General features: G+C 42.3%; 1 protein-coding gene across 1 annotated transcript in view; it reads left to right on the top strand.

Moving 5' to 3' along the window:
- Window positions 1–27,240, top strand: part of grin2ca (glutamate receptor, ionotropic, N-methyl D-aspartate 2Ca) — a 77,306-nt gene extending 50,066 nt beyond the window's left edge. The window contains exons 5-13 of the mRNA XM_080905514.1: window positions 3,626–3,837; window positions 13,403–13,571; window positions 15,158–15,311; window positions 15,968–16,093; window positions 18,210–18,439; window positions 21,788–21,948; window positions 22,066–22,253; window positions 24,010–24,242; window positions 25,055–27,240. Coding sequence (XP_080761640.1) covers window positions 3,626–3,837; window positions 13,403–13,571; window positions 15,158–15,311; window positions 15,968–16,093; window positions 18,210–18,439; window positions 21,788–21,948; window positions 22,066–22,253; window positions 24,010–24,242; window positions 25,055–26,677 — 3,096 coding nt within the window. The 3' untranslated portion in view covers window positions 26,678–27,240. The remainder of the gene's footprint in view (window positions 1–3,625; window positions 3,838–13,402; window positions 13,572–15,157; window positions 15,312–15,967; window positions 16,094–18,209; window positions 18,440–21,787; window positions 21,949–22,065; window positions 22,254–24,009; window positions 24,243–25,054) is intronic.

Raw genomic sequence — 27,240 nt, 5'->3', positions numbered from 1 at the left:
GGAAAGAAAAGGGCCCTGAGAATGACGAGAAGTGTTCCTGTCATTGCCGTTATCTGCAATTTTTTAGCTGCATGCAACACTTACAAACCCTGAAAGTAGAACCTCACCACTGAAAAGGATTTAACTGGAAAGATGGATCCAGTTGCACTTTCCCGACAGATTTTCTGTGATATAAACAACCAGTTCTCTTTCCAGACAATTAATAATAGAATTAAAACTCTCATGACAGTGTTTGCTATAAATTAAGTTTCCCATTCCTTATTCTTGCTTAGGTGCTGCGTGAAACACAAACGTCTTTTTACCGATGTCTCAGATGAATGAACAATGAAGATTTCACAGTCTAAGCAGCCACAGGCAAAAGAGTTTCTTTTTTTGTTTCACTCATCTCAGTACGTTCTCTTGTAAATTGAAATTCTGAGTGACTAAATGCCCAAGAGTGGGATGATACTATAACAGTGGCCTGATCGATATGACTGGCAGGAAAGAAGAATAACCGTGAGGTCCAGGGAGACCTGAGATATTTGCACTTTTCTGTCGACGTTCAGTTTTTTTCCATTTCACTGTGACAGGCTTTACTGACTGGCATGATGAGATAGGATTGCCCCCCTTCCTGCATAAACAGCAGAGATTATGTGGGAGGAAAAACATTGTGTTCAGACTGGCGCTTTTTTTTTAGCTCTCCAGGAAGTTGATGACATTTACAGAAGCACAGTCAAGTGAACTAGAAAGAATTTTGTTTAAATATCAATAAGCTCACATTTGTCCCAAATACCTCACTGCCAGAAGTAAAACTCAAGTGGAATCGTTTCATCTACACGAAACAAAAAGGCGCCGACTATTTTAAAAATGTGTCTAGGTGATTGATGTAGATGGAGACAACTGAGATACATTGCTACTTTGACCTACACTCAAGTATTAGGTTTACTGTTTTAAACTGGCAGAAATACAAAATAATTGCGACCACGTAATTTTACAGTCTCGCTGCCTTTGAAACGGGTGCTTTAAAGACGGTGATCGGGTCTGCGACTGTTCGCAGTCAGCTGCCGTCTTCGAAGCAATAACACGGAGTCAATCTGCGGTTAGTTGGATTATTAAATGATATTAAGTTGGCAGTTACATAAAGTGGCAAAGAGTCCAGAAATTCAATAACTCCTCCACAAATAGTGACATAACTCCTGAAGGACTGCGATTTAACTGAGAAATGCTTTTATGTAAGAACCACAAAAAGTTGAGTCGAGTTTCATGTCGCAAGGAGACGCAACGCAGATGGATTGTGTTCATGGTGCAGACTGGATCAGACTGACTGTGAAGTATCTGCAAATTGAGCAACAATTTGCAAACATGTGCCAACGTCTCTGAATGTGACTGCAGGTTCGAGTCAGATCGCTATCAGAGGCCAAATGTGATTTGTCCTGTTTTGTGCCATTGGTCTAGGGCAGGGGGTGTCCAACTCCTGGCCCCGAGGGCCGGTGTCCTGCAGGTTTTAGACGTTTCCTTGATCCATCACAGCTGACTTAAATGGCTAAATTATCTCCTCAACATCTCTTGAAGTTCTCCAGAGCCAGGTAATGAACTAATCATGTGATTCAGGTGTGTTGACCCAGGGTGAGATCTAAAACCTGCAGGACACTGGCCCTTGAGGCCTGGAGTTGGACACCCCTGGTCTAGAGTAACTGAGTCATAAGGGGGCAGGAAAATCATTCATCGCGACAAAGAAACATCCCTCAAAGCCGCTGCTTTGTTTAAACAGATCAAAACTTGTCTTGTTGGTCATTTTCTTTCACTTGGTCCTTTGTATTTGAGTTGTGATCATCCAGACCAGGGTCTGTGAGGGCTGGATGATGACTCTGGTCTGTCTGGTTAGCCGACCACATCCACACAAGTCAGTGTTTTGCAACAGGAGATGGATTTGCACGCCTAGCACTGGGCGTTGCTGAGTTTCACTAACCTTAGCTCACTTGCCTGCTAACAACGTCATTAGCCATTAACCTGAAGCCACATCAGTTTTCATTTTGACCTCCTTGTAGCATTTGTGCTGGAGTCTGTGTTGTGCTGGGAGGCAGTCATTCGTTTAATTAGTGAGTAATGGACTCCATTTCTACCTCCCGGTAATTTATTGTTGCTCACTTTGGATTTTCACCGAAGCAAGAATGTTGGGAAAGGTCTCACTTTCCAAGTCAATCTGCTCAAACACTGGGAAAAGTTGCATGTAGCACTTTCAGAACAAATCTTAATGACCATGTTCAGTTTTGTGTATGACTTTGTCTCTGCTTCTGAACATCATTTGTTGCCAAATCTACCAGGACCTGCATGTGTTTGCAATGCTGGAGTTTGCCAGATGACTCCGCACTGGTGCCGAGTTTGTTACCAGATTTGTCTGCGCTGCCATCTTCTCTGTGAATCTGCAGCAATCCCTGTTCAAATGAGCGAGAGGGCAGATTAATGTCGTTGTTGTTTTCTGTTTGACGCTAGGATAGAATATTCTTCAAAGGTTTTAGCCAAAACTGTTGCAAACGAGACAGGGAGCCACACTACAATTTAGCAGACGTAGAACGTGCTCTGGATTGAAAGCTGGTGTTTCTGGACTTGACTAATTCTTCATGTTTTCATATTGCCAGAGTGAAACGGAAATATTTCACCGCTGCTGATCCTCTACACTGGCCACGGTGTGTACTCTGGTCCAATGACAGCTGGGAGGGAGAGAGGGAAAAATGGATGGATGGATGTTTAAAATGTTTTAAAGTAGCACCTGTTTACATTTGGGTTTCTGGTCCAACTCTCAGAAAGGTCATGCTTCTCTGGGAGTAAACTAACTGCAGCTGCTTGTACCTGTGAAACTGTGAAAGTCTGTTTGCCATTCATTTACTACACTGTGGCACGAAAAACAGCATTTAAAAATCAATCTGACGTGTCAGTGTTTGTGGTACACTGGGACCAACCGGTCCAACGCAACATTCACTCCTTATTTGTGAGGCTGATTAAAGGAGGGTGAGTCAGAAGGGCCAATCAGTGGAGCTGAACAGGTCACGGCTTCTTTAAATAAGTGAGACTGAAATGTTTAATTTCTGATCTTTATTATGTATTCAGCTTGCTCGTGAATGCTCATTTCCCCACAACATCCAATTAAAATTAGCTCCCTGGTAATAAAGCGGGGGTGGAATTGCTTTCATTGCATTAGATGTATAATTGTGCTCTCTACATCCCCAGTGACAAAAAAATCAATTTCCTCTAAACTGTCCAGGAACTAAAACTCTGCTCTCTGCGCCGGGACCAGACGCTCAAATCGCAACATGTCAAAACAGCACATACAGTTAGAGGATTGAGGACAAGTGTATTAAGAGTGGAGACTGAGATAGACGGGGTTACGCACTTCTGTCCTCACAAATGCATGAGGGGCTTATTTTCTCAATATTATACAATTATTTTTATGTAGTTTTGTGGCTCGGCTAAACAGATTTCCAGGATCCTCTGGAGTTTATTTATGTGGCTGTTCCCCCAAATCCATGTTTATTTCTGTGCCTCGCTGCTGTAACAAATCAGAACCACAGAAGCCATCTGGAGTTTGGTGCAGGGATTTTTCACTGCTTCGCATTAATCCACTCCCCTCCTCTCTCTGTACCTTCAGGTGGGCACCTATGAAATGGGGATCCTGCAGATGAGATACCCCGTCTGGCCGCGGTTTGGCAGCTACTTAGAGCCCGTGTCAGATTACAGGCACCTCACAGTGGCCACACTGGAGGAGCGGCCCTTTGTCATTGTGGAGGCAGTGGACCCCGTGACTGGTACCTGTGTTAGCAACACCGTGCCCTGCCGACGACAGTCCAATAAGACCGAGACGTAAGTGAAGTGGCTCCAAAGATTCCTATTAAATCTTTCATTTTTCCTGCTGACGAGACAGATGTTGCATTTTCAGTGCTATCCTAATTAACGCTCACAGGGTGGAGTTAAAAGCTGAAAATCAGATGAATAGCATCACATATCATAAGTTGATTAATTACACATTTCACATTCAGTTGTTTTGCAAGCCAATTACTCCAAACACTACAGGGTGTAACCACTGGGACAGGAGGCTAATGTAGCAGATGGGGAATGGAGTTTGTAATAAGAATATCGCTGACCAACAGAGTACGAGTTCGGACAACAGCTTGCAGAGCGCATTAAGCTAACAGCCAAGTTTAACCTTGGCCTTATGGCAAAGTTACATGTGAAATACATTTTAATTAGCTGAAGTCAATTTGTACTTTAGTCGTCACCCCGTCGACTGGGGTCTGTGCAGAGAACAATATCATACTTTACAGATTTTTTTATTTATCTTCCCGATTTTATTTTTTATACAATCTGCGTCCTTCTAATGATGCCACAGACAGCACTGTGCAAAAGATTTATGCAGGTGAGGAAAAAATGCTGTAAACAAAGTGTTAATCATTTATTTTCATCAATCAACAAAATGCAGCGAATGAACAAAAGAGAAATGTTTGCTGTGACCACCCTTTGCCTTCTTCTAGGTACACTTGCACACAGTTTTTGAAGGAACTCGGCTGGTAGCTTGTTCCAGACATCTTGGAGAACTAACCACAGATCTTCTGTGGATGTCATGTAATCCTGACACACTCGATGATGTTGAGATCAGGGCTCTGTGGGGGCCGTACCATCACTTTCAGTACTACTTGTTCTTCTTTATGCTGTAGATAGTTCTTAATGACTTTGGCTGTACGGTCGGGGTCGTTGTCCTGCTGCAGAAAACATTTGGGGCCAATAAACGATCATTTACACTTCTGAAAACTTTCTTTGTCTACAGCATATTTTCACACCAGCCTAAAAACTTTGCACAGTGCTGTATATTAAATGTTTTCTGTTTCTTTATGGGCAATTCCACCTACAATTTTGGGCAACTTTGATTCTTACAGTAAATTATTCTACTCCATGTATGTTAAATATGTTGGCAGGATGAAGGTGAAAACGTCTAAAATAAAGTCCAAGACAAGGTTTATATTTTCATTCCCTTGTACAGATTTGAGCTCGTTAACTTTGATCTTGTGTAGAAGTCATCGGTGACTCCACATGTTTATTACTAGAAAGAGATAAATGGACCGGTTCTTACATGAGGGTTTCAACTCAAAGCGCTAACATGCTTTTTAAACATGCTGTTGGTTTGTTATCAATTTGCTAGGCAGCTGCTGTTGTGTCTTTATCTTCAGGTGCCATTTGGTCTCCCTGAATATACGGCAAGAGCTGGTCAGGTCATTTCAACATGTGTTGATCATCTCAGCCACACACACGTCTTATGTGAACCCACTTTACCGCACAGTCCCACATGCACACTCACATGTTAACGTGCCCATTTTAATTGATTCTGTGACTAACTTGAGAGTGCCATTAGGTGTGAGATTAAGAGACTCTTCCTCTGCCATTAGCGCATGCATGACTTCTTATCACTCAATGGTGAGATGCTCATTAGGCTGCTTGGCCAGAGTGCAATATCCCGGAGATCACTCTGTGACCCAATCAGGGAAATGTACGCGCTGCATGGAGGGGTATCAATTAGATGGGACGATTAGGCCATGTCATCAATCCCGAACACCTAGAGACTGATATTGGTGTTCATTAGTGGGGGGGGAGAAGCACAGGCTATTATCCATTACTGACAATGGCGTTAACGACATGAAGGGGATGGAAGATGAAGATCACGTCCCTTCAGTGTTATGAAGCGCTGGAGTGCTTAATCGCTCATGTTGACCAAATCATCCTGCCAGTACAGAAAGAGCGTAATTCCTCTTGTCAAACAATGAAACGTTTTCACAGAGCCGAACAAAAATCCAAGGAAAAAGAAGACGGAGGCAAAGAGGGGTCCAACGAAGCATCCGGCACCAATGAAGGGTGACTAGATGGACTGTGATGGATCCTTGAGTACAGACACACTGAGGACTTCATCTATAGGTTTTATTTATCATTCATTTAGTCTGAATTGTCAGAGACTGGTGAGAGTGGCCACCTGAGTGATGTCTTCAGATTGCCTGTTCTGCCAATTCAAAAGTAATCCCTTTGCAACACTAACAAAAGACAGAGCAAAGCAGCATGCGCTTATATTCATGGAGTATTTGGAAAGGGAATGGCAACAATGTAGCCATCATTGTGACGTGTGATGTGTCTTTGATCCATCACAGCTGATTTAAATGGCTAAATGACCTCTTCAACGTGTCTTGAAGTTCTCCAGAGGCCTGGTAATGAACTAATCATTTGATTTAGGTGAGATCTAAAACCTGCAGGACACTGGCCCTTGAGGCCTGGAGTTCATCATCCCTGACCTAAACTATCAGATGTCCACTTCAGCTACAAAACTATGCAGGAATATATTTATACGTGGAAAGGATTTATTTGGAATAAATAAGTCTAGAGTTAGACTGATCTGAGATTTTACCGCCTAGCCTAGAAGAATAAATCCATAATGCAATTAAACATCGAGGCTGCAGAGCAGAGCGAGGACTACAGTCAGCACCTGCAGTCTGAGATTGTGGAGGATTGTGGAGGAGAGCTGCTTCTCCACAGATATCCTCAGCTGATTGCATTGTTCGGTCCTCTCTGACACACATGTATTTACGTGTGTATAATCTCTAACCCCTCAAACAGAAAATCTACATCTGTGTAAAATACTGACCAACTGGAGTTAACTTATTTTCATACACTTCTCTGTATGAGAAAACACTTTTAGAACTTGCAGGTTACACACATTTTAATATGCATTCCCGATAGTGGTCGGCCAATTTCCCCCTCAGCCTCTTGAAAGCACCATCTTTCTTTATCTGAATCTCGACAACAGTTCCAAATTCCCCTTCAGCACTAAACATGATTACAACTCAGACCCATGTCAGTGCTTTCTAAATGAGAAGCCACTGGTCATGCAGATTCTCCGTTTCAATCCCTCAACCCCTGGGCCATGCACGCAGCTTGCCAAGCAGACCATCTGTGTGATTCACTCACGCGTCCTCAGAGAGGCCTGACAAACAGACACCGGCGTTTGTCAGGACTTGGCAAAAGCAGCTCGCAGCAGTTACCACGAGCTCTTCCTTTTGAGTCGCGCACGTTCTCCTGTCGGATCAGAAAAATCTCGCTTCCTCGCTGTCTTTGAACAGCAGGGAGCTGGTTCTACCTCAAAGCACTCTGGCAAAGACTAATTCAGAGTTAATGCCCTGGTGAAGGGTAGTATTGACCTGAGAAGATAATGTCATCACACATTAGCTGCATTCGATGGGAGTTAGATGATAAGATGATTTCATTAAAGCTGAGACTGAGTGCAGCAGCAGATGCGCTCCCGGAGCCTGAGAGCCAAACGATCTATACGCAGTACTAGAAAGTTGCACTAAGTAAATTTACACATTGATGGTCTCAGAGGATAGTGTAGTCTCAGCACTCCCTCATATATACAGTGTGTTTACCAGCTCACTGCTCAGTCACAGTAGGAGTCCTTGTCATGAACAGAGCTGCCCCATGAGGTTGTTAAGATAAGATAAGATAAGATAACCTTTATTATTATTTATTAGAGATGTCTTACTGAAAGGTAAAAACCCCCAAAGACCACCAGGAAACCTGACCTGCTTCCTTAATCCTCCACCTTCATTAAAAAAGCTCCAAAAACTCCAAATTTAGGATATTAAATGACAATCACGTTTGTTTTTCTACAACTTAATGAACTCTAAAAAGCGGAAGGCTCGTTTCATCGCTGCATCTCAATACGTGATTTTCTGTTTGTTTCCTTTTGTGGCCCACGAGTCCATAAAGCACCTTTATCTATTCAGTGATATAAAACAGATTAGAGCTCGCTCACTCCACAGGGAACCCCAACCATAATCGAATTTTTGGGGAGGGTAATGCAGGTGTATTCATAAAGTGAAAGGCTATTTCAAAGTACTGTCCAATAAGCCTAAAAGACATTTCAGTAAAGGCAAAATAACTTGAGGTACAGACGTAAAGGAATTAAAAATAAGAGTGAAGAAGAAACTTGTCAGATGAGAGGTAAAAGGTCCAGTCGCTTTCTTTCCAAGCTCCTTAAAAGTACAAGCGTTTTTTCAAAGTTTGCTTTGCTGCTTCTGCACCTTCAGCAGGTGATAAACTGTATCAAACTATACTCTGTTATTTATTTATGTGTCGACTGCTGTGATGCAATTTCCCAACTTCTGGGATATATCAATTATGTCTTATTGTTGTCTTCAGATTACTATCATCATTATTATGGCGATCGTGGCTCAAGAGTTGGGCGTTCGCCTTGTAATCGGAAGGTTGCTGGTTCGAGCCCCGGCTCGGACAGTCTCCGTCGTTGTGGCCTTGGGCAAGACACTTCACCCGTTGCCTACTGGTGGTGGTCAGAGGGCCCGGTGGCACCAGTGTCCGGCAGCCTCGCCTCTGTCAGTGCGCTCCAGGGTGGCTGTGGCTACAATGTAGCTGCCATCACCTGTGTGTGAATGTGTGGATGACTGGATATGTAAAGCGCTTTGGGGTCCTTAGGGACTAGTAAAGAGCTATATAAATACAGGCCATTTACCATTTATTCTCTTTATTAAAGGTTCATAAGGTGGCTATTAACCAATCAGTGCTTCAAAAACAGATTTTTTGGGCGGGACACTGGAAAATAAAGATGTTAGAAGAGGATCGATGTGCACTTAGTGAGGCTTCCTGACTCAGCTGCAGCTGTCCGACTTCCATGTTGGAAGTGTTACAGTTCCAGCGGAATGGTCAGCAAATCCATGTGTACCAATGACAGGCAGCCTGGTTCATGAATGGGTGTATCAGGCTGTTTAAAGATCACCTACACCTAAAACCGCTGTGTTTCATCATCCCCCAAAATCAATTTCAGCTGGAAAACTGCTGCCGTGTTTCTCCTCTCTCTATCTTTACTATTAGTTTCCACCAATCCCCACTGATCCCCCTACAGAAATGTAAAAAATTACATTAAAAATGCAGAAAACAACAATAATCTGCACTTAAAATCTTCCACTATTAATCTGGAAATTTAAACAACAACTATACAATAATTGTGCACCGGTGTTTTCCATAGATGCGGATTCTGTTAATTCTGCTGCCAGGTGGAGTCAAAGACAGTGACACTGTCACAGGATGTGCTCACCAGAATGCCAATGAGACAGGAAGTGCCGGGCTAACTGGTTAAACTTTTAAAAATATAAGTGAGGGGACAGTCCATTAGTAAACCGATTAAACCTCCACATATACTGTATGTAAAAGTCTGTGTGTGGGGAAAAACCGAGCATGGACATGTTTCTGTCTGTTCTTTCCTCTCCATTATCTCACTTTACAAATCCTCAGATATTTTGTCCTGTTTCCTCAAAAAAGCAGATTCAGCATCACCAAAAGCTCTGCAAACTAATCTAATTTAGCCCAATATTTAAGAAAAAAATCACCTGGGGCAAATTTACAGCTCCTTTAAGAGGTGAAGACTTGAAGAGGTTCTCAATGAGAGTGATGAGTTTAATTTTCCCAAGAAGGGGATACGGATGGAAATGAACGTGCACACGGGGAAAAAAATGGCACATACTGTCACCATCCATAGAGCACCATCAAAACAATATTCCAAGAATGTCCACAAGGAATAAATTACCTCTGTCTCTCTCTCTCACACAGACACACACACACACACGCAATGATTCCCAAAGACCCATTTTAATGCGACTGGCAGCTGATTTAAGGCCCAGCCCTGAACCCTGGCAGCTGGTGAGACGAGGGATGTTGGGAGCGCTGTGTTTACTCGGGGTGTACTGTGGCAGCCTCGTTTCCCTCTAAAGTGTTTGTTTGTTTCTGTTTGTCGTGGCTCTGCTCCTCCTCGCAGCCTCGCCTTTTCGTCTCATTGACTCCCCGTCCTGATGTGTGGGTGCAGAGTCCATTAGACTGAAGGTCTGGGGGAGGTTAGGGGTGATGTGTCATTAGTGCTCTCTGCATTGCACCCATGGCTCACTACTTTGCAGCCACATTATCTCACACTGCCCACCTCATGCACCATACGGGATTGCTCACTGAAGGAAATAATCATTTGATGGTAGAACGCCACATTCTCCAACACCAAATAACACAAAATGGATCAAGTTTGTCGGAAATTATCTCCCATACGGCCAGTTTCACTCAGAACAATTAGAAACAGATCCTACCCACACAACTGTGACTCAATTGTTGGCAACTTTTTCACAAATGCCTCTTTTTCAGAAGCACTATCAAACACGCACAATAATAAAGGATCCAGGAAAATCCTGTTAGCGAGCACAGCGGCATCAGCAAACCCTTCAACATTCATTCGTCTTAGTTTGACTTCATCTTTTTCTTCTAATATCCTCGCACCACTAGTTTAGCAAGCACTTGGTTTTTGAGTTTTTACATCAATAAGGGCACAACAAAGGCAGGCAGATTTACACCCACAAAACAGAAAAATGTGGACGAAACAGGTCGTCAGGAGAGATCCGGATTGGGAATTTAGACGACTGGATTACAAAACTGTTGAGTGGAAAACGACTTCACCAGTTGGGGTCATTTTATGTAGCTTATTTAGCAGCAGTTAGTCTAGGTAAATAATAAAATTAGCAACACAAGTTACGTGTTATTTTCTTCTGAATAAGTGGGAGAAAATGGATGGATGGATGCAAACAGTGCTGGCATGATCAGGCCTCCAAGCGTCCAGTGAAACTGAAGATAACAGGTCATGTGGATGGGTAATAACCAGTTTGCAGTTTTGTCACTAACAGAGATGGGTGTAAACTGATGACTTACTTCAAGAAATAAGTAATGTAAGGAATTACTATTGCAAAAACAGCGATTACATTATTGTTACTTCCCCGTAAGCACGCTGCGTTACGGCGCTATAAACCGTCGTGGTTTTGTTTGTGAGAGTGTCTCATGACAATGACGTAAGCGCTGCACATGTCTGTGGCAGCGGCAGACGTGTGCAGATCAACATGGATAACATGGAGTGCAGGGGAGAGTACGACCAGGCAGCGTTTAAAGCGTGGACGTATTTATATTTATTTAAAATATATTTAAAAGTGACGAAAACATTAGCGTGCGCTGTTCACTCTGCGTTGGAAGAAACGTCTTTCTACAGCAAAAAATTAAACTTCAAATCTGAGCACCGAGCGCGCTGCCACGGGAATGTGACATTCACAGGGACACCCCCGGATCCTCCCACTGACATGACCGCTGTGGGCAAACCTCCACCCGCCCCACTCCTGCTGAACAGGTGACAACAGATTTAAGAGCGACAGGACTCAGAGCTGCTGAATCTTTGATTTTATTTATTTTTTGCTGTGTTTTACTTGCATCTATTTGAAAGAGTGTAAACACAAAACATTATTTTATTTTATATACTGGAATATGTAGGAAATAGGTTTAAATGTTAAACACATTTCTTCCAGTCACAGACTGTTGCATTTAATTTAATTTTTGCTTGATGCAATGTGCATAAAGATAAAAGATTAAAACCAATCATTTAAAAAGAGGCTTTCCATTTGATTCAGTTTTATGTGATGGATTATGCATAAAATAGCATTGGGCTGAAAGGTTTATTGCTTTATTACGTTTTCAGGTTGTGCATCATGTTTTTGAAAAGTAACTAAGTAACTAATTACTTTTGGAAATAAGTAATCAGTAAACAGGTATACTTTTTTGGAGAAGTAATCAGTAACTAATTATTTTTTTCAAGTAACTTGACCAACACTGGTCACCGACACCACCACTGCACTGTATCCTGATCCTTTACGTGTCATTTCACCATTTTCAGTGTAGATTCAGAACGTTTGATTTGATTTGTGTCTTAAACAGGAACATAATCTGCTTTAAAGTCGAGATTCTTGATAATTAATCTTCAAACGCAGCTTAAACTTCTGAATACAAATCACTAAAAATGTACAAATTTAAATAAGCGCCACACATTATGTTTTAACTGTCAGGATCAGACTGCACAATGTTTCTGTGTCTGAGTAACTTTCTCTGAGGCTGGACTTGGACAGGACAAAACCTACCTGTGAGTGATAGACAGTGACCGCTACGGAGAAAATCAAAAGTCATTAAATTAATAGCTTTATGTAAATAAAATCGCTCAGAAATAAGCCTTCATATTTACATTCTGATCCAAGTTCGCAGCACAGGGAGGGAGAGAGGAATGCAGACTCCCTGACACATTTTTCTCCAAATCACAGCAAAGTGTTTTACAAGACGGGACTTTGTGTTCCCGTCCTTCTCCCTGGCTCACATCGCTGCTGTCATCTTCTTAGTGTGAAACTGAAGGGCATTTTCATCGCCACGTTCCTCATAATCCTGCTGATAAGCAGAAGGAGAATTGATTTCAAACCTTACGTCAGCCCATTTTACTTAGTATGCAAAGCCTGAAACTGTCCACTGGGCTTCTGCTGCCTGCTCTGTCTGAAGATCAGCAGAATATTTAAGAAGGCATGCTGTGTCTGTTTTGTGGCCCAGACAGCTGGGTTTGTGCTCGCTACTACACCGGTATATTTCATTAAAACTGTAGCAGAGACAATCAGCCCGGGTCAGAGGACAAACTGTTGTATGCATGAGTCTGAAGAAGATATGGCTGCAAGGAACAATATAGCATTTTTAATGCAGCATTAAAAGCTTTGCAGCGGTAGTTGAATAATAAAAGATGAAACGATTGGCGAGAAACGTGGCCGCCTGCCAGCCTTAATGCTACGTTTTATATGCTGTTCTAACACAGAAAGAGGCAGTCGTTACGCTGTTAGAGCAGCACTGTGTGACAAACGCATTAAAGTTTATCTTCATTACCGAAGTGACTGAGCCTAAGAGTGGCAGGGATTTTCACAAGGCATTTAAACAGAAACTAATACACAGTTCATTCCAACCAGTTTGTTTTACTGGTGAACTTGAAAGACTGACTGATGGAACCACAGGCAACGGCCCTCCTCACCATAAACCTTACCAACGTATCGCCATATCCTTAGCATCCCATCCCACAAAAACGCCATCATTCATCCCAGATAATCCTCCAATGAGTGTCTGCTATTGTTTGTGTGTCATTAACTATGTCTGTATGTATTGTTTTGTTCCACCCAGCTGTTCATCCATCTGTTGGGACCAAGACATCATGTGCACGCCTGTAGAGTGGCTCACAATTTCCCTCCAACATCCACCGCAGCTTTGACGATGAAGCGATGGCTGTTCATTACCTCTTCATCCCACTCCAGTCAATCATTCCTCATTTCTCAAATCATTTGTAAAAAATGACCTGACTATGTGTTGGGTCTACAAAACAGGAAGAAGAAGAAAACTTCCAGTTTTAGATAGTTTGTTTCTGCAGTTTCTCAAAGAAAACATGTTAAAAAAAAAAATTCTGTATCCCAGCGTTCCGATCTCTTTTTCCTTTCTCGTTCCCTTTCAGTATCGTAGGCCACACTGAGCCATACACAAAGCTGTGCTGTAAAGGTTTCTGCATAGACATCCTGAAGAAACTGTCCCGCACCATAAAGTTCTCCTACGACCTCTACCTGGTCACCAACGGCAAGCACGGCAAGCTGGTTCGAGGAATCTGGAACGGGATGATCGGAGAGGTATGAGCAAAAGCAGCTAGTTTAGTTTTGTTTCAAGATACAAAATCTTTTTTTCCCCCTCTTTTATAAAAAAACAAGAAACAAAATCTACATCATAAAAATCCAGGTCTGAATGTTTCAGAAACTGAAACTTGATCTACTGGGATTTTTAAACAAAACCATCTTTAGGGTTTACAGAGAGTAAACTATCCCACAGGACTGGAGTTATACGAGATGAGGCCTGACTGCTTGATAGGAAGGTAACAGGAACTCAAATAACTACTCATTACAACCACGGTGTGTAGAAAAGCCTTCCTAAAGGCCATGCTGCCCACCTGCCGGGCAGGGTGACAACAATATCCATAAAAAACACTGAAATTATCCAACCAGGTTGTTCCGCACAACCAATTCAGGGTCACAGTAAGCCAAGGTGAGAGGCAGGGTACACCCTGGACAGGCCACCAGTCTATCGCAAGGACATGCACAGAGACAGACAACCACTCAAATTTGCATTCGCATCTACGTCTAGCAATTAACCAACATGCATGTCCTCAGACTGTGGATGTAGCCTGAGTACCCGGTAACGCAGGCATAAAGAGAGCTTGATAAAAGTCACCCAGAAAACACGTCTGAAACTGAAAGCACAGTGAAACTAGAAGTCGGATTGTTCGTTTTGATGCTGAGTGTCAGGCAACAATAAATAAGAATAAAAACCCTCAAGAAGACAAAAGTCTGGTCTCTGATTGAAAATGTGTATGACAAGGTCGACTGGGTCAACACAAAAAGGAGGCGCAAGTGTCCTTGTGAATGATGTACTTTCAGATTCCTCTGACCGGCCCTTCTCCTGAGTTGTTGCAGGATACAACATTAGTAGGACCCCCCCCCCCCCACACACACACACACACCCTTTTTTATCAAAAACAGGAAGGCTATTGTGCTCAATGAGGCATCGACCTCCGCAGGAGAGCTAATGGCTTGCATGAGTGTCTGGACTGTAAATCTACCGGCTCTCCATCAGCATGATAAACAGTGGTGTTATATAGAAACAAAAAAAGGAGGGTTGCAGAGTCACAGTGGAATTTGAACTGCACTGCTGTGGTTCAAACATCAGAAAAATAGCATCAGCGTTTTTCAGCCAGACCATCCAGAGCCTGCAGTCTTCAGTCACTTGTTCCATTTCCAGCTTCTAACATTTGGTAAGTGTGACTTTATGTAATAGGTATTATACTATATGCTCCAATACATTACGATGGATTAGAGACGGATTAGATGGCAAATCATGTGTTACAATGCACTGGAGGAAAAAAAAGGCAGGATAACACTGGCAGTTGCTTTTGAGCTGCGTCCATCTGGCTGCTAGCTGAGCTCTGGAAGAAGCAGGAAGTATATCACCCTCAGGGGCAGAGGCCCAGTGTGTCGACTTCACTGATAAATGAGATTTATCTCAAACATCAGCAGAGGATGTCCTGTATTATGTAGCTACAAAGACTTTGATTTATGATCACATCATACAAACATCTGCTATCTGTTTGTACCTACATCCAACCCCAACCACCCAAAAAAAATCCAATAAAAAACATAAAATCGAGACTCTTCTTCTGCCACAGGTGTTCTACAAACGGGCCGACATGGCCATCGGTTCGCTGACCATAAATGAAGAGCGCTCAGAGATTATTGACTTCTCGGTGCCGTTTGTGGAGACAGGGATCAGCGTGATGGTGGCTCGGAGTAATGGGACGGTCTCTCCTTCTGCTTTTTTAGGTGAGGAATGTTTCCTAGAAGCATTTTAACTAACATCAAAGCATCACTGTGCAAAAGGCCGGAAAACACGCGAAAATAAAGAAACTCATATCTCGACCTTTTTAGGCTGACATGCAATATGTGAGGCATCACAACCGCTTTCATTTAAAGTCACTTTATCGTTATATAAAAATGCAAAAATAAAACATTACAAGGTTTTGGTTTCTCAGTCAGGAGCTGCTGCAGTTTCACAGGAAACCTTTTGAAACTTTTCTACCTATTTTATTGATGTTTGCAATAATTACCTTTGTACTGGGTAAAATGATTTCACTCGGCTGGGGATATTTCAAGTCTCTTTGAAGTGGGGCCGTGCGAGGTTTGGATCCACGGTCAGTGGACCTGTGGCAGATGGCAGCACCACCAACCGACACACTGTAGTAATGTTATTAGTCACAGCTTCACTGAAGAAAAGCGTAAAGTAACAGAACTTCAAATGATATCAATAAAGTATACCATCTATGTGTTTTGCAAATATTGACACATTACGAATTATCAGTTTATTGTAGTGTGACCTCGTGGTCTACAGACGTAAAGTACCTGAACATCTATAAAACACTCATATTTGCATATATCTGCAAACATGTGCACTCGATTGGCTGTGCTCTCTGTCCCCGCAGAACCCTACAGTCCAGCCGTGTGGGTGATGATGTTCGTCATGTGTCTCACAGTTGTGGCCATCACAGTCTTTGTCTTTGAATACTGCAGTCCAGTTGGGTATAACCGCAGCCTGGTCAGTGCCAAAGGTGAGTCTCCTAACCCGGTCCAGTCCATCAGCGCCTCAGCCCTCGAACAATTAACCAAACAGAAACTTCATGCAAGTATTACAAGGACACAGATACCTGCTAATTGGGGCTAAAGATCTATTGAAACAGTGCAATTTTCCTCCAATTTCCTCCAAGACTTTGACCCGACACTCGTTGCGAGGCAGCTTGTTTTACGCTGCGTGTTGTGTACCTCAAGTCGAGTGTTTTGACCGATGCACAAAACATTATATTGATAGAGATACGTTGTAATGGCCGCTATGATCTTCGTGGGTCTTCGTTAGATGGTGCCTTGCAGGGAAAAGCCTGTTCTAACGTTTGAGTCTAAGGTTTATTTTGAGCACCTGACGGTTCTTTTTACTTCTCATCAATGAACTCTCTCCACACTCTTTTACGTGATTATTGTGTACGTAGCAGAGGAGGTTTGATGTGTCTGAGGTGGATTGGTTTGCTGCATAATTTGCATACTTTTCATAACCGAACCACGTCCCTGCCACAGTGGTAGCCCCTCGTTCAGGAATGAGCTACTCAATCTGTTTTGGCCGGTCCTTCTGTGGTGGCTACTGCAAACCGTCATCTAAAGCAATGAAAAGATATTGCAGTAATTGATGTGTTTTGCCATTAAATATAATTAAAAGGTTTTGTAAACTCATGAGATGAATAATGATTTAATCCGGCTAAAAGCCTCAGACTCTTAGTTGTCAAGGACTCATTCCTTCTTTAAGGTGAATGTTTGCAAGAGGATAGAAAAAAAATCATCTTTTGTTTAAATTCAATGATATATTGGTAGCAACATTTACCAAATACTGTGTTGGGTACCGTAATGAGCTTTTCTCTAATGGAAAATTAACCTGCATTTAGGGCTCAGTGAGGGTCATTTTGGACTTTGGTTATTTGTATCCATGAAAATCTTCTTAAAATCTTTGCACCCACAAAACCATTTTACATTTTTATTTTTTCTGAATTCGCAAACATTCTCGGAAAGTTTAAAGTGGAATTTAATCCATGCAGAAAATATTGATCAAGATATACATTTTCCATTTTAAACTAGCAAACAAACTTTTTTCCAGTATGCAGCAGCAAAATACCATTTTAATGTAATTTTAAAAACTGATTTAAAACATGGCAGACCTGACTTGTTAAAGGTTTCATATCCAATCCTGTTTACAGTGGCCACGTTGGATCGATGCCTGGTAGATTGAGACGCTGCAGTTTAATTTCAGAGCCATGTGGGTCTATGAAGTATTCTATAATGGATGAAGGACATATGGGTTAAACCCATTTAATCTTTATTACAGCAGTCTTTATTTTTATATATTCTATAAAGTACGACATATATGACGTCACAAAGGTAACAATATAAACAATAAAACAATAACAATAAATAATAAAACACCAATCATGTTCTTTTTGACATGTAACTTGAGATTTACCCAACTGGTGTCTTTGTGACCATCAGCACATTCAGTTACATATTATTGCTGCATAAGTCAGTTTGATTTAGACTGAAATACTACACCAATAACTCAAGACCAGTCAGTAATATTTGGGTAATAAAGAGTTAAATGAAAGCTGACATAGGCAAACTTGGACAACGTTCTTTTGTATATACTTATCTAATCAAATACCAGTTGCAGCCGGTGTGTTCTCAAATTGCAAAGAGTCACATCACAGATGGCGCAAACTGACTGACATAATCCACACACACATCTTCACCAGTCCATCTCAGAGTGACTGCAGTCGATCTAAATTGTACAGTAACTGTTTGGAGACTGGTTGCCTCCCACCAGCCAACCTGTGCAATCACCAAACTACTAGGCAACTACCAATTTTCAAGGATGTTGCCTTCCTATTTCTAGTTTACTGTGATTGAGCCATTAGGGGAAAAACTCAATTATCATCAGAAGTGAAAGTCTGAACAATAAGTATAACTATGTTTGTTCATCCCTAAAGTTTTCTCTATCACTAATATGTTACCAAAAAACACGTCAAGATATTAATTAACAAATAAATATTTTAAACGTGTTAGATTTCACAGATACTTGGGTCATCGTCTTGGCCGGTACTAAATGCCCCCTCTTTACTTCATCCTTTCTAGATCCCGGAGGTCCCACCTTTACCATCGGGAAGTCTGTGTGGCTGCTGTGGGGAATTGTCTTCAATAACTCTGTCCCTGTTGAGAATCCAAAGGGCACCACTAGCAAGATCATGGTCCTGGTCTGGGCTTTCTTTGCCGTCATCTTCCTGGCTTCCTACACAGCCAACCTGGCAGCCTTCATGATCCAGGAGCAGTACATCGACACAGTGTCCGGACTGAGTGACAAAAAGGTACAGACCTCTGTCATTGACCGTCCTGAGCGTGTTGCTGTGTTTAATGTACAGCTTAGGAAAGTGCTCTATTTTAGGAGTGCAAACAACATGTGGCAGAGCTATGAAGTGTAAACATCCAGAAATGCCAATGTCATAGCTGTGACTTTCCACTTTCCCTGCAAAACACTAAAGGGTTCACACAGTAAGTGGGGAAATTGAATTACACAGCCAGACTCTTTGGAAGGTGATGTCAACGGAAAGCCTGTGAAACATAATACACAAGTGGATTTTCTGGGTAGACGGCGATTATATTTTTCTGGTATTATCTTATGCATATTTGTCTGGCCCGGGGATGTGTTTTATAGGAATATTGACGAGGAAATCCATGTTAAACCATCAGCACAAAAAATGATTTGCAGACTTTTTGCTTGCAGGCAACTGAAGGGATTAAAGAGGCATTTGAGGAAAAGACCAAGCAGTCCGCCGCTCATTACGAGTCTAGCAAAGTCGTTTACAATTCCAGTTTCATCATACATTAACTCTGCCATGCAGCGAAGGAAACAGAATCAGTCTGACAGTGAGCCCATAGATTATTAAAGGGAATTCTGCATGGCACCATGGTGGGAAGTGAGCGCTCAACTGCTGTTGGTCCAGCTGTGCCGAACCCCTTAGGTTAAGTAAATGTAAATGAGGTACAAGAAGACACCACAGAACGTGACCTTGTATCAGAGGAGAGTGATAGAGACAAGCTCAGCTACTTTCAAGGCACTGCAGTGTTAAGGGAGATGATTACCTCGTTTGTCCAGAAAAGGCACTTCACTTACACAACAACTTTTTGCAAGTCGGAAGTTGGTAACACGTCGCTACCCCGAACTTCTTTTGGCACTAACCTTTAAAGTAGGGGTGTAATAATTCTCCATAACCACAGTTCATGCCATGCTTTTTCTTCAGAGTTGATGGTGAAAAATATTCATTATTCTGATGGCTTTCTGCAAAATCTTCATCCAGGTGGATTCAGGGAGGTTGGTCAGATACTCCTGATAAACATCAGGAATACTGTGTCGTTTATTTGTTCACTTTTGACTTTTGGATAATGTGCCAGATGTTCAGAAGTTCATGTCTGATGGCTTGAATTGTAAAGATCAACAGGTATCAGATCAGCACCTACTGACCAATCAGTTCTTGAGACAATAGCGTCACCCTGGAAGATCCCTGGGACCTCTGTGTGGACACCAGGAGGGTCTAAAGATTCTTATTTGCAGCTTTAGTCCTTTACATTTCTTCTGTTGGCTGCAAATAATTTCACAACAATTTTATTGTTTATGCTCCTTAATATAAAACCCTAAAGCAGGACGTCCATTTGTACCTGCGGACCTTATCAAATTTCCACGCTGTCTAAGCCAGGCATGTCCAACACATTTTACACCGTGAACTACATACGGCCCACTCCCCTGAAGCTCCCGTTTGTCAGTGTAAAGGAGTTCAACTACACTTGCAATTTCAACAGAACGTCTCAGTTTTTCTCCAAGGTAAATAAATGTTGCTTCAGTAAATGAAAGAAATCTATCAGCGTGACTCTTTGGGCTTAAACTGTAAGAAATAAATGTGTAAAATTACAGAAAAACATCGGTTAGCTCACAGCCTAGCACTGTTTTTTTTTTTTTTTTTTTACTGTAGATCCAAACGTTTTTATAGCAGATGGGAAATTTTCAGTCATTTAAATGTTTTTCTATTACTTAATTACTTCAGTGTACCAAGAATGACCATGTGGGAAGTCTTTATTAGTGAAAAAACCTCTAGTGGGCCAAAATGCTTTTCTGTTGCTGGGCAGATTCTGGCCCCTGGGTCGTATGTTTGACATCCTTGGGTGGATTTTGTTGATCATTCTGCAGATGAAAAAAATGAAAACTAAAAATCTTCCGCACATCTAAAATTTAATAAAATAAAATAATTAATTGGTGCCTTAATGACAGAGCGTTAATACTAGCATTAATAGTTCAGCCCTTTTCATCTTGGCTTCAGATAGGCGATACTACACTACTGCACACTGACTTTCAGTCACTCATACAGGCGGTTTTTCTGTAGCAGCTGTGTTGGTTTCAGTCTGTATAGTCAGTGTAGCCTCTTATTTTTAAGATAATATAGTTTCATGTTCCTTTGGGAAGTCTTATTTGTGGTCAGATGATGCCAATGACATCTATTTCATGAGAACATGATTGAAAGCCCTGGGTTGATTTATTGAGTTGATAACCACCTTTGTGTGACTGCTTACCCTGATTGCCAGTGTTGGAGTAAGTGAGGTGAAATGATATCCTGGGTATGTTGTACTTGCTTCGTACTACAGGGCCCCGACTGACCATTAATAACGCTGATCCTGGGCTGATGTCAGCAGCCTGTGCTGCAGCTGATGTGATTTCCTCCAGAAGTGTTAGCTTCTGCCATGCAGACTGCAGCAAATGTCATTTCTCTGTTTTCTCATATTATCTGTCACATTATCAGATTTTCACTGTAATATAATTAGACAGTCATAGTAGAATTTGAAAAAACAAATCACAATGATTATATTATTATGAATCCTAGAGAAAATTTAAAAACAGATAACGGGACTGGTTAAATTAATAACTTTGTTTTTTGAGCAACGAGGTGACGAAATGCATAACTGTACAAACAAATATAATTTGTTTACATATCAATCTCTGTGCATTTTATCACAATATTGATATTTCATTTCTAAATATGAAGACGGGATACGTTACGGGCGGAGACTGCACTGGTGTTCCTCATAATGCCAACACTGTAACCTGTACTCTGCCACTTCGGTTGCTCTGACGACTTGTGTTTAATGTCAGTCTGTTCACGAGCACTCTGTCTTTCTGACATGCAGAAATTTTATACAAAGTAACCGCATGTTCAGCTTGTAATCAGACACAATCAGCTCCAACAGAACAGCCTACAAGAGCCACATCTAGAAGCTAAACACCACAATACGGGAGCCACCAACCAGCATTGTGGGGCTTAGTTGTATTGTTTAGTTGTATTCAATTTAGAAAGACTTCCTTCAATGAAAAAACAAAACAAAACAAACAAACAAAAAAAACCTTCGGCATGCTGTGAATTATTTTGTCTGAAAACAGACAATATTGGATCCAAAGATCAAGTTTTTTTTAATGGAAATTGTAATCATCACATTTCAGTTTTTCCTTGAGCCTTCTTGTTCTTATTTCTCTTTCACATGAGGAGAAGTGCTTCCTCATAAAACATCAGAGTGATTGAATAATCTATGTCTATATGCCATCGTCTCTCCTGAGACACTTATTCGATCAACGGCATTATTTTTGTCATTAAAAATTGTTATTCTACTTCCAGTTTCAAAAGCCGCAGGAGCAGTATCCTCCATTCCGCTTTGGTACCGTCCCAAATGGCAGCACAGAGCGCAACATAAGGAGTAACTATCCCGAGATGCATGCCCACATGGTCAAATACAACCAGAAGGGAGTGGAGGATGCCCTTAACAGCCTCAAAACAGGGTAAGTGTCTGCCAGGAATCGTAAAAAGTCTCCTCACAGCAGACGTGTGACTGAAAGAAGAGCCAGACAATTACACGATGTCCATTTGAGTAAAAATCCTTTTCTTTACCCTGCTAGGAAACTGGATGCTTTTATCTATGACGCTGCTGTGTTGAATTACATGGCTGGCAAAGATGAAGGCTGTAAGCTGGTGACAATTGGCAGTGGCAAAGTGTTTGCTACCACTGGTTATGGCATTGCACTCCAGAAGGATTCACGCTGGAAACGACCCATCGACCTGGCCCTGCTCCAGTTCCTGGCTGATGGTAAATTCTTCATTTAATAGATTGCTTTAATATTTGTATTTGCAGTATTCCCATAAAGCTGAATAAGAAAAAATTCTAATGATTGAAAGCAAAACCTATACTGTTGTAATAAAAGGGCCACACAATATTATTACAGTAAAATGTATCTGAATGAGAGAATGAAAGATCATAAAAGCAATAAAGAAACTTTCATGAGATAAGATCAAATGTGATTCATTAGGTCCTTAGGCAAATTATTGCAAAGCCTCGGGCAAAATCCCCATAACCTTTGGCAGAATATGCAGTAGGTAAACATTTGGATAATAAAGCACACTGTCAGACTTATCACTGCTCAGATCAGCAGCAAAGGCACACGATTTAGGCAGGAAGATTTTTATTCTAGAGGGAAGAAGAGGAAGACAACAGCTGTCGTAAACATAAAGATCTCACAGTTTTTGTGGAGGCAGTTTAGGAAGCAAACAAATGACTGAGCCAACACTGTTGGTGTTGCCAAAAAATGTTTTCAGATGATCCGGATGATGGTTTATGTTTCTTTTGATTTGTAGCTTTATTTTTACTGATATCGCTGCTAACATGTTTGCTAGAGCCAGCGATGTGAAAGCTTTCTTTGCAATAATAGCCATAAGGCTGGGCGATGGTCTCCATCAGTGGATCATCGTATCGTCCCCCTGAGAAATCACAAATAACCAATGGCATCGGTGCAGGACATACAGGGGCTGGGGGTTAAAGTTCACTTGTTAAGGTAGCACTTTCCACCCTCTGTAATGCATACTGTACTGATCGAACAAAACAAGCAGAGCACTACAGCTCCCGGTGACAGAGAAATACACACACCAGAGAGCACTTCCCCTATCCAACATTACGAGAGACGCTGCAGCTGCAGCAGTTGGAGAGAGTCATTTATACAGCACAAAAAAAAAGCATGATTTAGACACTGTAATTAGTGAGAATAAGTTGAAAGTTATCATTTGATCAGTTGCCTGGATCTTTTTTGTAATTAATTAATTACTTAATTATTTAAGGTCGTTCTGAGTCCTCCAGTGTTTGGGAAAAATCTCACCTGGTTCTCCTCTAGTGTCCGCCATGACCTCTGCATACATACGTAGTATGTAGTAGAGGCTGTTAAGCTCTAATTTAAAAATGAAACCATCCTTGCGTTTTCTCTCATTTTGAGATGCACCAGTGCAGCCATTCCACACATGCACATTTATTCCAAAGGAAGCAGAAATACGTGCAAGGACTTGTGTGTGCATGCATGCGTGCACCAAGACAAGTCCAAGTCGCAGTTGTCAGTAACATGTGGAGAAATCGCATAACATAGCAAGACGGATATGTTGTCTGCATCTGCACAAACCTAAATGACTATAATAAAGGTGATCCTGAAACTGAAAAGAAATGCTACCTTGGTCTTGTTTTCTGCTTAGTTCAATATGAACTTTGCATGAATTAAATTCACAGAGGTGCATTTCCTTCTTGCAGCCAGGTAAATGTTACCCATGCTCCCACCTGGTCTGTGGGGCTGCAGTTTGAGACCCCTTGTTTTAGACAAACAACCGCTGTCTGCCCCGGATTTTTCAATTTGCAAAAACAACAACTTTACTCCGTTTTATCTGGGGTACTGATTATCTGAAAGAATTTCATTATCCCATGTGAATGATGTTCAAAGGAGATTGGAGGGTGTTCTATTACTCCTAAAAATACTGCTAGTGTTATGCAAATAGAGCTTAAGCCTGTATTCTGTGCTCCTCGCTCACAGGTGACACACAAAAGCTGCAGACCGTCTGGCTCACTGGCATCTGCCGTAATGAAAAGAAAGAAGTCATGAGCAGTAAGCTGGACATTGACAATATGGCGGGGGTCTTCTACATGCTGCTTGTTGCCATGGGCCTGAGCCTGCTGGTCTTTGCTTGGGAACATCTCCTCTACTGGAAACTACGACATTCAGTCCACAAATCAGAGCGCTTGGACTTCCTCCTAGCTATCAGCAGAGTAAGTACCCAAGTGGTTTATGTTACTTTCATCAGCCACGTAGCTTTAAGTGCATTCATGTGCTGTCAGTAAAATCTAAAAAACTATCTATAATAATAATAATAATAATAATAATAATAAGTTCCCAACAAGGAAAATTCACCCAAACAGATTCAGTGCTCATGTTTACGCAAACTAACGGCACAAAAATTCACAATTGTAAAAAAATGCTGTATCCTTTGTGAGGTCTCCTTCAAAGTAGAGCATTAAAAGACATCGGAAATCCAGTAGGTGAGTAACACAACCACAATAGTTCAAGGGTAGCAAAAGAAAGACTGTAAAATACAGTGAGCTTAAAGCAACGAAGGGACTTCAGGGATACTGGAATAAAGTGGCAGTCGTGCTGCTGGTGAAACTGAATCTAAATTGCCCCATTTAAAAAAAATAAACTTCATCTGTGTGTCTAGTGTAGTCAAAAATGAGATTAAGTATTCCAAAGAGATATGCAATGTGGATGTAAAATATAGCTGATGGGATAAAAGTGGAAAAACTAATATGGTAAGTGCACGATCAGCAAATCGCTCATTTATATTCCTGAGATGAATCTGTCCAAACAACACTTCAATCACAGCAACACGCACATAAACCATCAAAACAATAACGACTCTCCTTCTGCAGTTACAGCTTTCTGTCATTTTTTTCCACTTTACTAGGTCAGCATGTCAATAAAATCTCTCTTTTTTTTTTATCCCACTCAGTTGATGAAATTGCCGGTCATTCTGGTATCTAATGAAGTTTACACATATTAATATTAACTTTCCACCTCTCCGCAGGGCATCTACAGCTGCTTCAATGGGGTAGAGTCCGCTGACCACAACGGGAGCATACAGAGTCCAGACGTCACTTCTAACTATACACAAGCCAATATGCTAAAGATGCTTAAAACAGCCAAGGACATGGTGTCCTCTGCAAGAGTGGAGAACTCTTTGGATAATGCCACCAAAACAATAGAGAACTGGAGCAGGCGGGGGGCCGACAATGTGCGAGCTGCCCTGCCACCCAGAGTTACCACCACAGACATGACTCACGGACGCCTGCCCTACATCTCAAGCATCACAGACAACCATTCTCCGTACCCTCAGAGGGCCATTACACCCACCTTTCCCATTCATTATGGGGATTCTTCATCCCAAACCCTCCTGGATAAGCCCCGGGTGGTAACTCGACCAACCCCACTCCGGTACACGCTGCCCGCCCGCAGCAGTCAGCACATCTTAGAGAGGACTCTGCCCATCTCCAGTCTCAGCAGCCCTCACATCGCCATAAGGGATCCTTCTCCTGCCGGACCGTCAAACCCCCATCCCAGCAGCAGGCTGTATGTGGAGAACCAAGCCCGTCACCCCATCTCTCCTTTTGCCACTTACAGGGACTTCCAGATGCCAGATATCTACATGGAACACAGAGCACCCCTGAGGAGGAAGTTCAGCTACCCCCCTGACTGTGTGAGTCGCAGGAGGAGGTCCCATAGCTATGTGTTTGATGCTGCAGACCCGAGAGTAAGAGGTGATTACGATGGACCTCAAACCTGCCTCGCCGAGCTGAGAGCAAATCACCTCCTAAGTAACCACGCCTCCAATGCAGCTGCCATGCCTTGCACCGCAGGACACTACCCTAGTGGCAGCACCAGCTGCAACTCCTGCATGAAGTCCTACCTGGAACCCGACATGGACGACATACCACTCCTCGGAAAGGACAAGCTGAACCGCCGCGCCTCATTCCTCAAAGCCACATGGGGCAATGACAGGATCCATCAGGTAGATGAAACAAAGCCTTCGACATCCACATCTCCCCCGACCAGAGGAGACATGCCTGACCTGTTTCCACGGGTGGTAGTGGCTAACCCCAAACCCCACAAGCTATATGGCAGTCTGGGGCACAACCTGTCCTGCTACCCTTTGGCTGCTGAGCCAGCCTACTTGGACCCAGCCCACATGGGCTCCTACCCCTACAAGCAAAAGCTCAAGTACTCCGAGTCCACCCGGCTGCCCTCTTACAGGGAAGCCATTCTGCAGAACGCAGCCGCCCTGCGCCGTTCTTCCTCCACAGTGGTGCACAGACACTATTCCACCTACCTGAACTCGTACACAGACTTACCCGTGTACGTGGGGCCACTGGCTCAGGGACCGTCCCAGTTCTACAACAGTTCCAAGGACATGTGCCACTTGTTTCCCTGTACAAGCCACTGCCCAGACAATGCAGCAATGCTGCCTCGTATGAGTGACAGGCAGATGGTTTACCACAACAATATGTTTGGGGCCTACGATGGCACAGGAAACAGGGAAGACCCAGGCTCTGGGCCTAGAGACCGGAGGCAGGTGTTGGTTGCGCGAAGAGTCAACAGTCCCTATGTGCCAAAGCCCTGGGGTAGGGTTTCAAGCCTGGAGTCTGAGGTCTGAACCACCATCCTTAACAGTCCTCCATTAGGCTCTGTGACTGAGCCCCAAGGAATGCCTGGAGGTTCTCCCCTCAGCCTCTGGTTAAAGCAAAAATAAAACTCTACACCAACAGTGTATTTGAGAGCATTGACTCTCAATTATCAGTGCAATAATATCTTGGGCAGTGATATGTAAAAGGAGAAGACACTCAAAAACAAGTTACTGCTGGGACTTTATAAGCCAAACTGAAATACAAATTTTAAAAAAGGCAATGTTGAAAAGTATTTAATACATAAGAATTTAACCCGTTGATTGTTATTTAAACGATTTTTAAATGCTGTGTTGCTATGTGAACGAATACTGGGAGACAATATACTGTAGCCTCTCGATCTGATTACAACTTGTGATTTTCTGCTCTCATTTCCTACAAATTCACTTCAGTTTCCCACCATTTCGATTGAGTGATAAATTATCGATATAATTTTGTGATCAAACCACTGACATGTCTTCCGTAAATTTCTTAGTCCATGACCTTGGGCGCACCGTTGTTCTGAGACTTTCTGCTCCACTGGTCGTTAATGTAA

This window comes from Rhamphochromis sp. 'chilingali', assembly GCF_963969265.1.
Source record: "Rhamphochromis sp. 'chilingali' genome assembly, chromosome: 15".
NCBI classification, from domain to species: domain Eukaryota; kingdom Metazoa; phylum Chordata; class Actinopteri; order Cichliformes; family Cichlidae; genus Rhamphochromis; species Rhamphochromis sp. 'chilingali'.
This window is presented reverse-complemented; position numbering and strand designations above follow the sequence as displayed.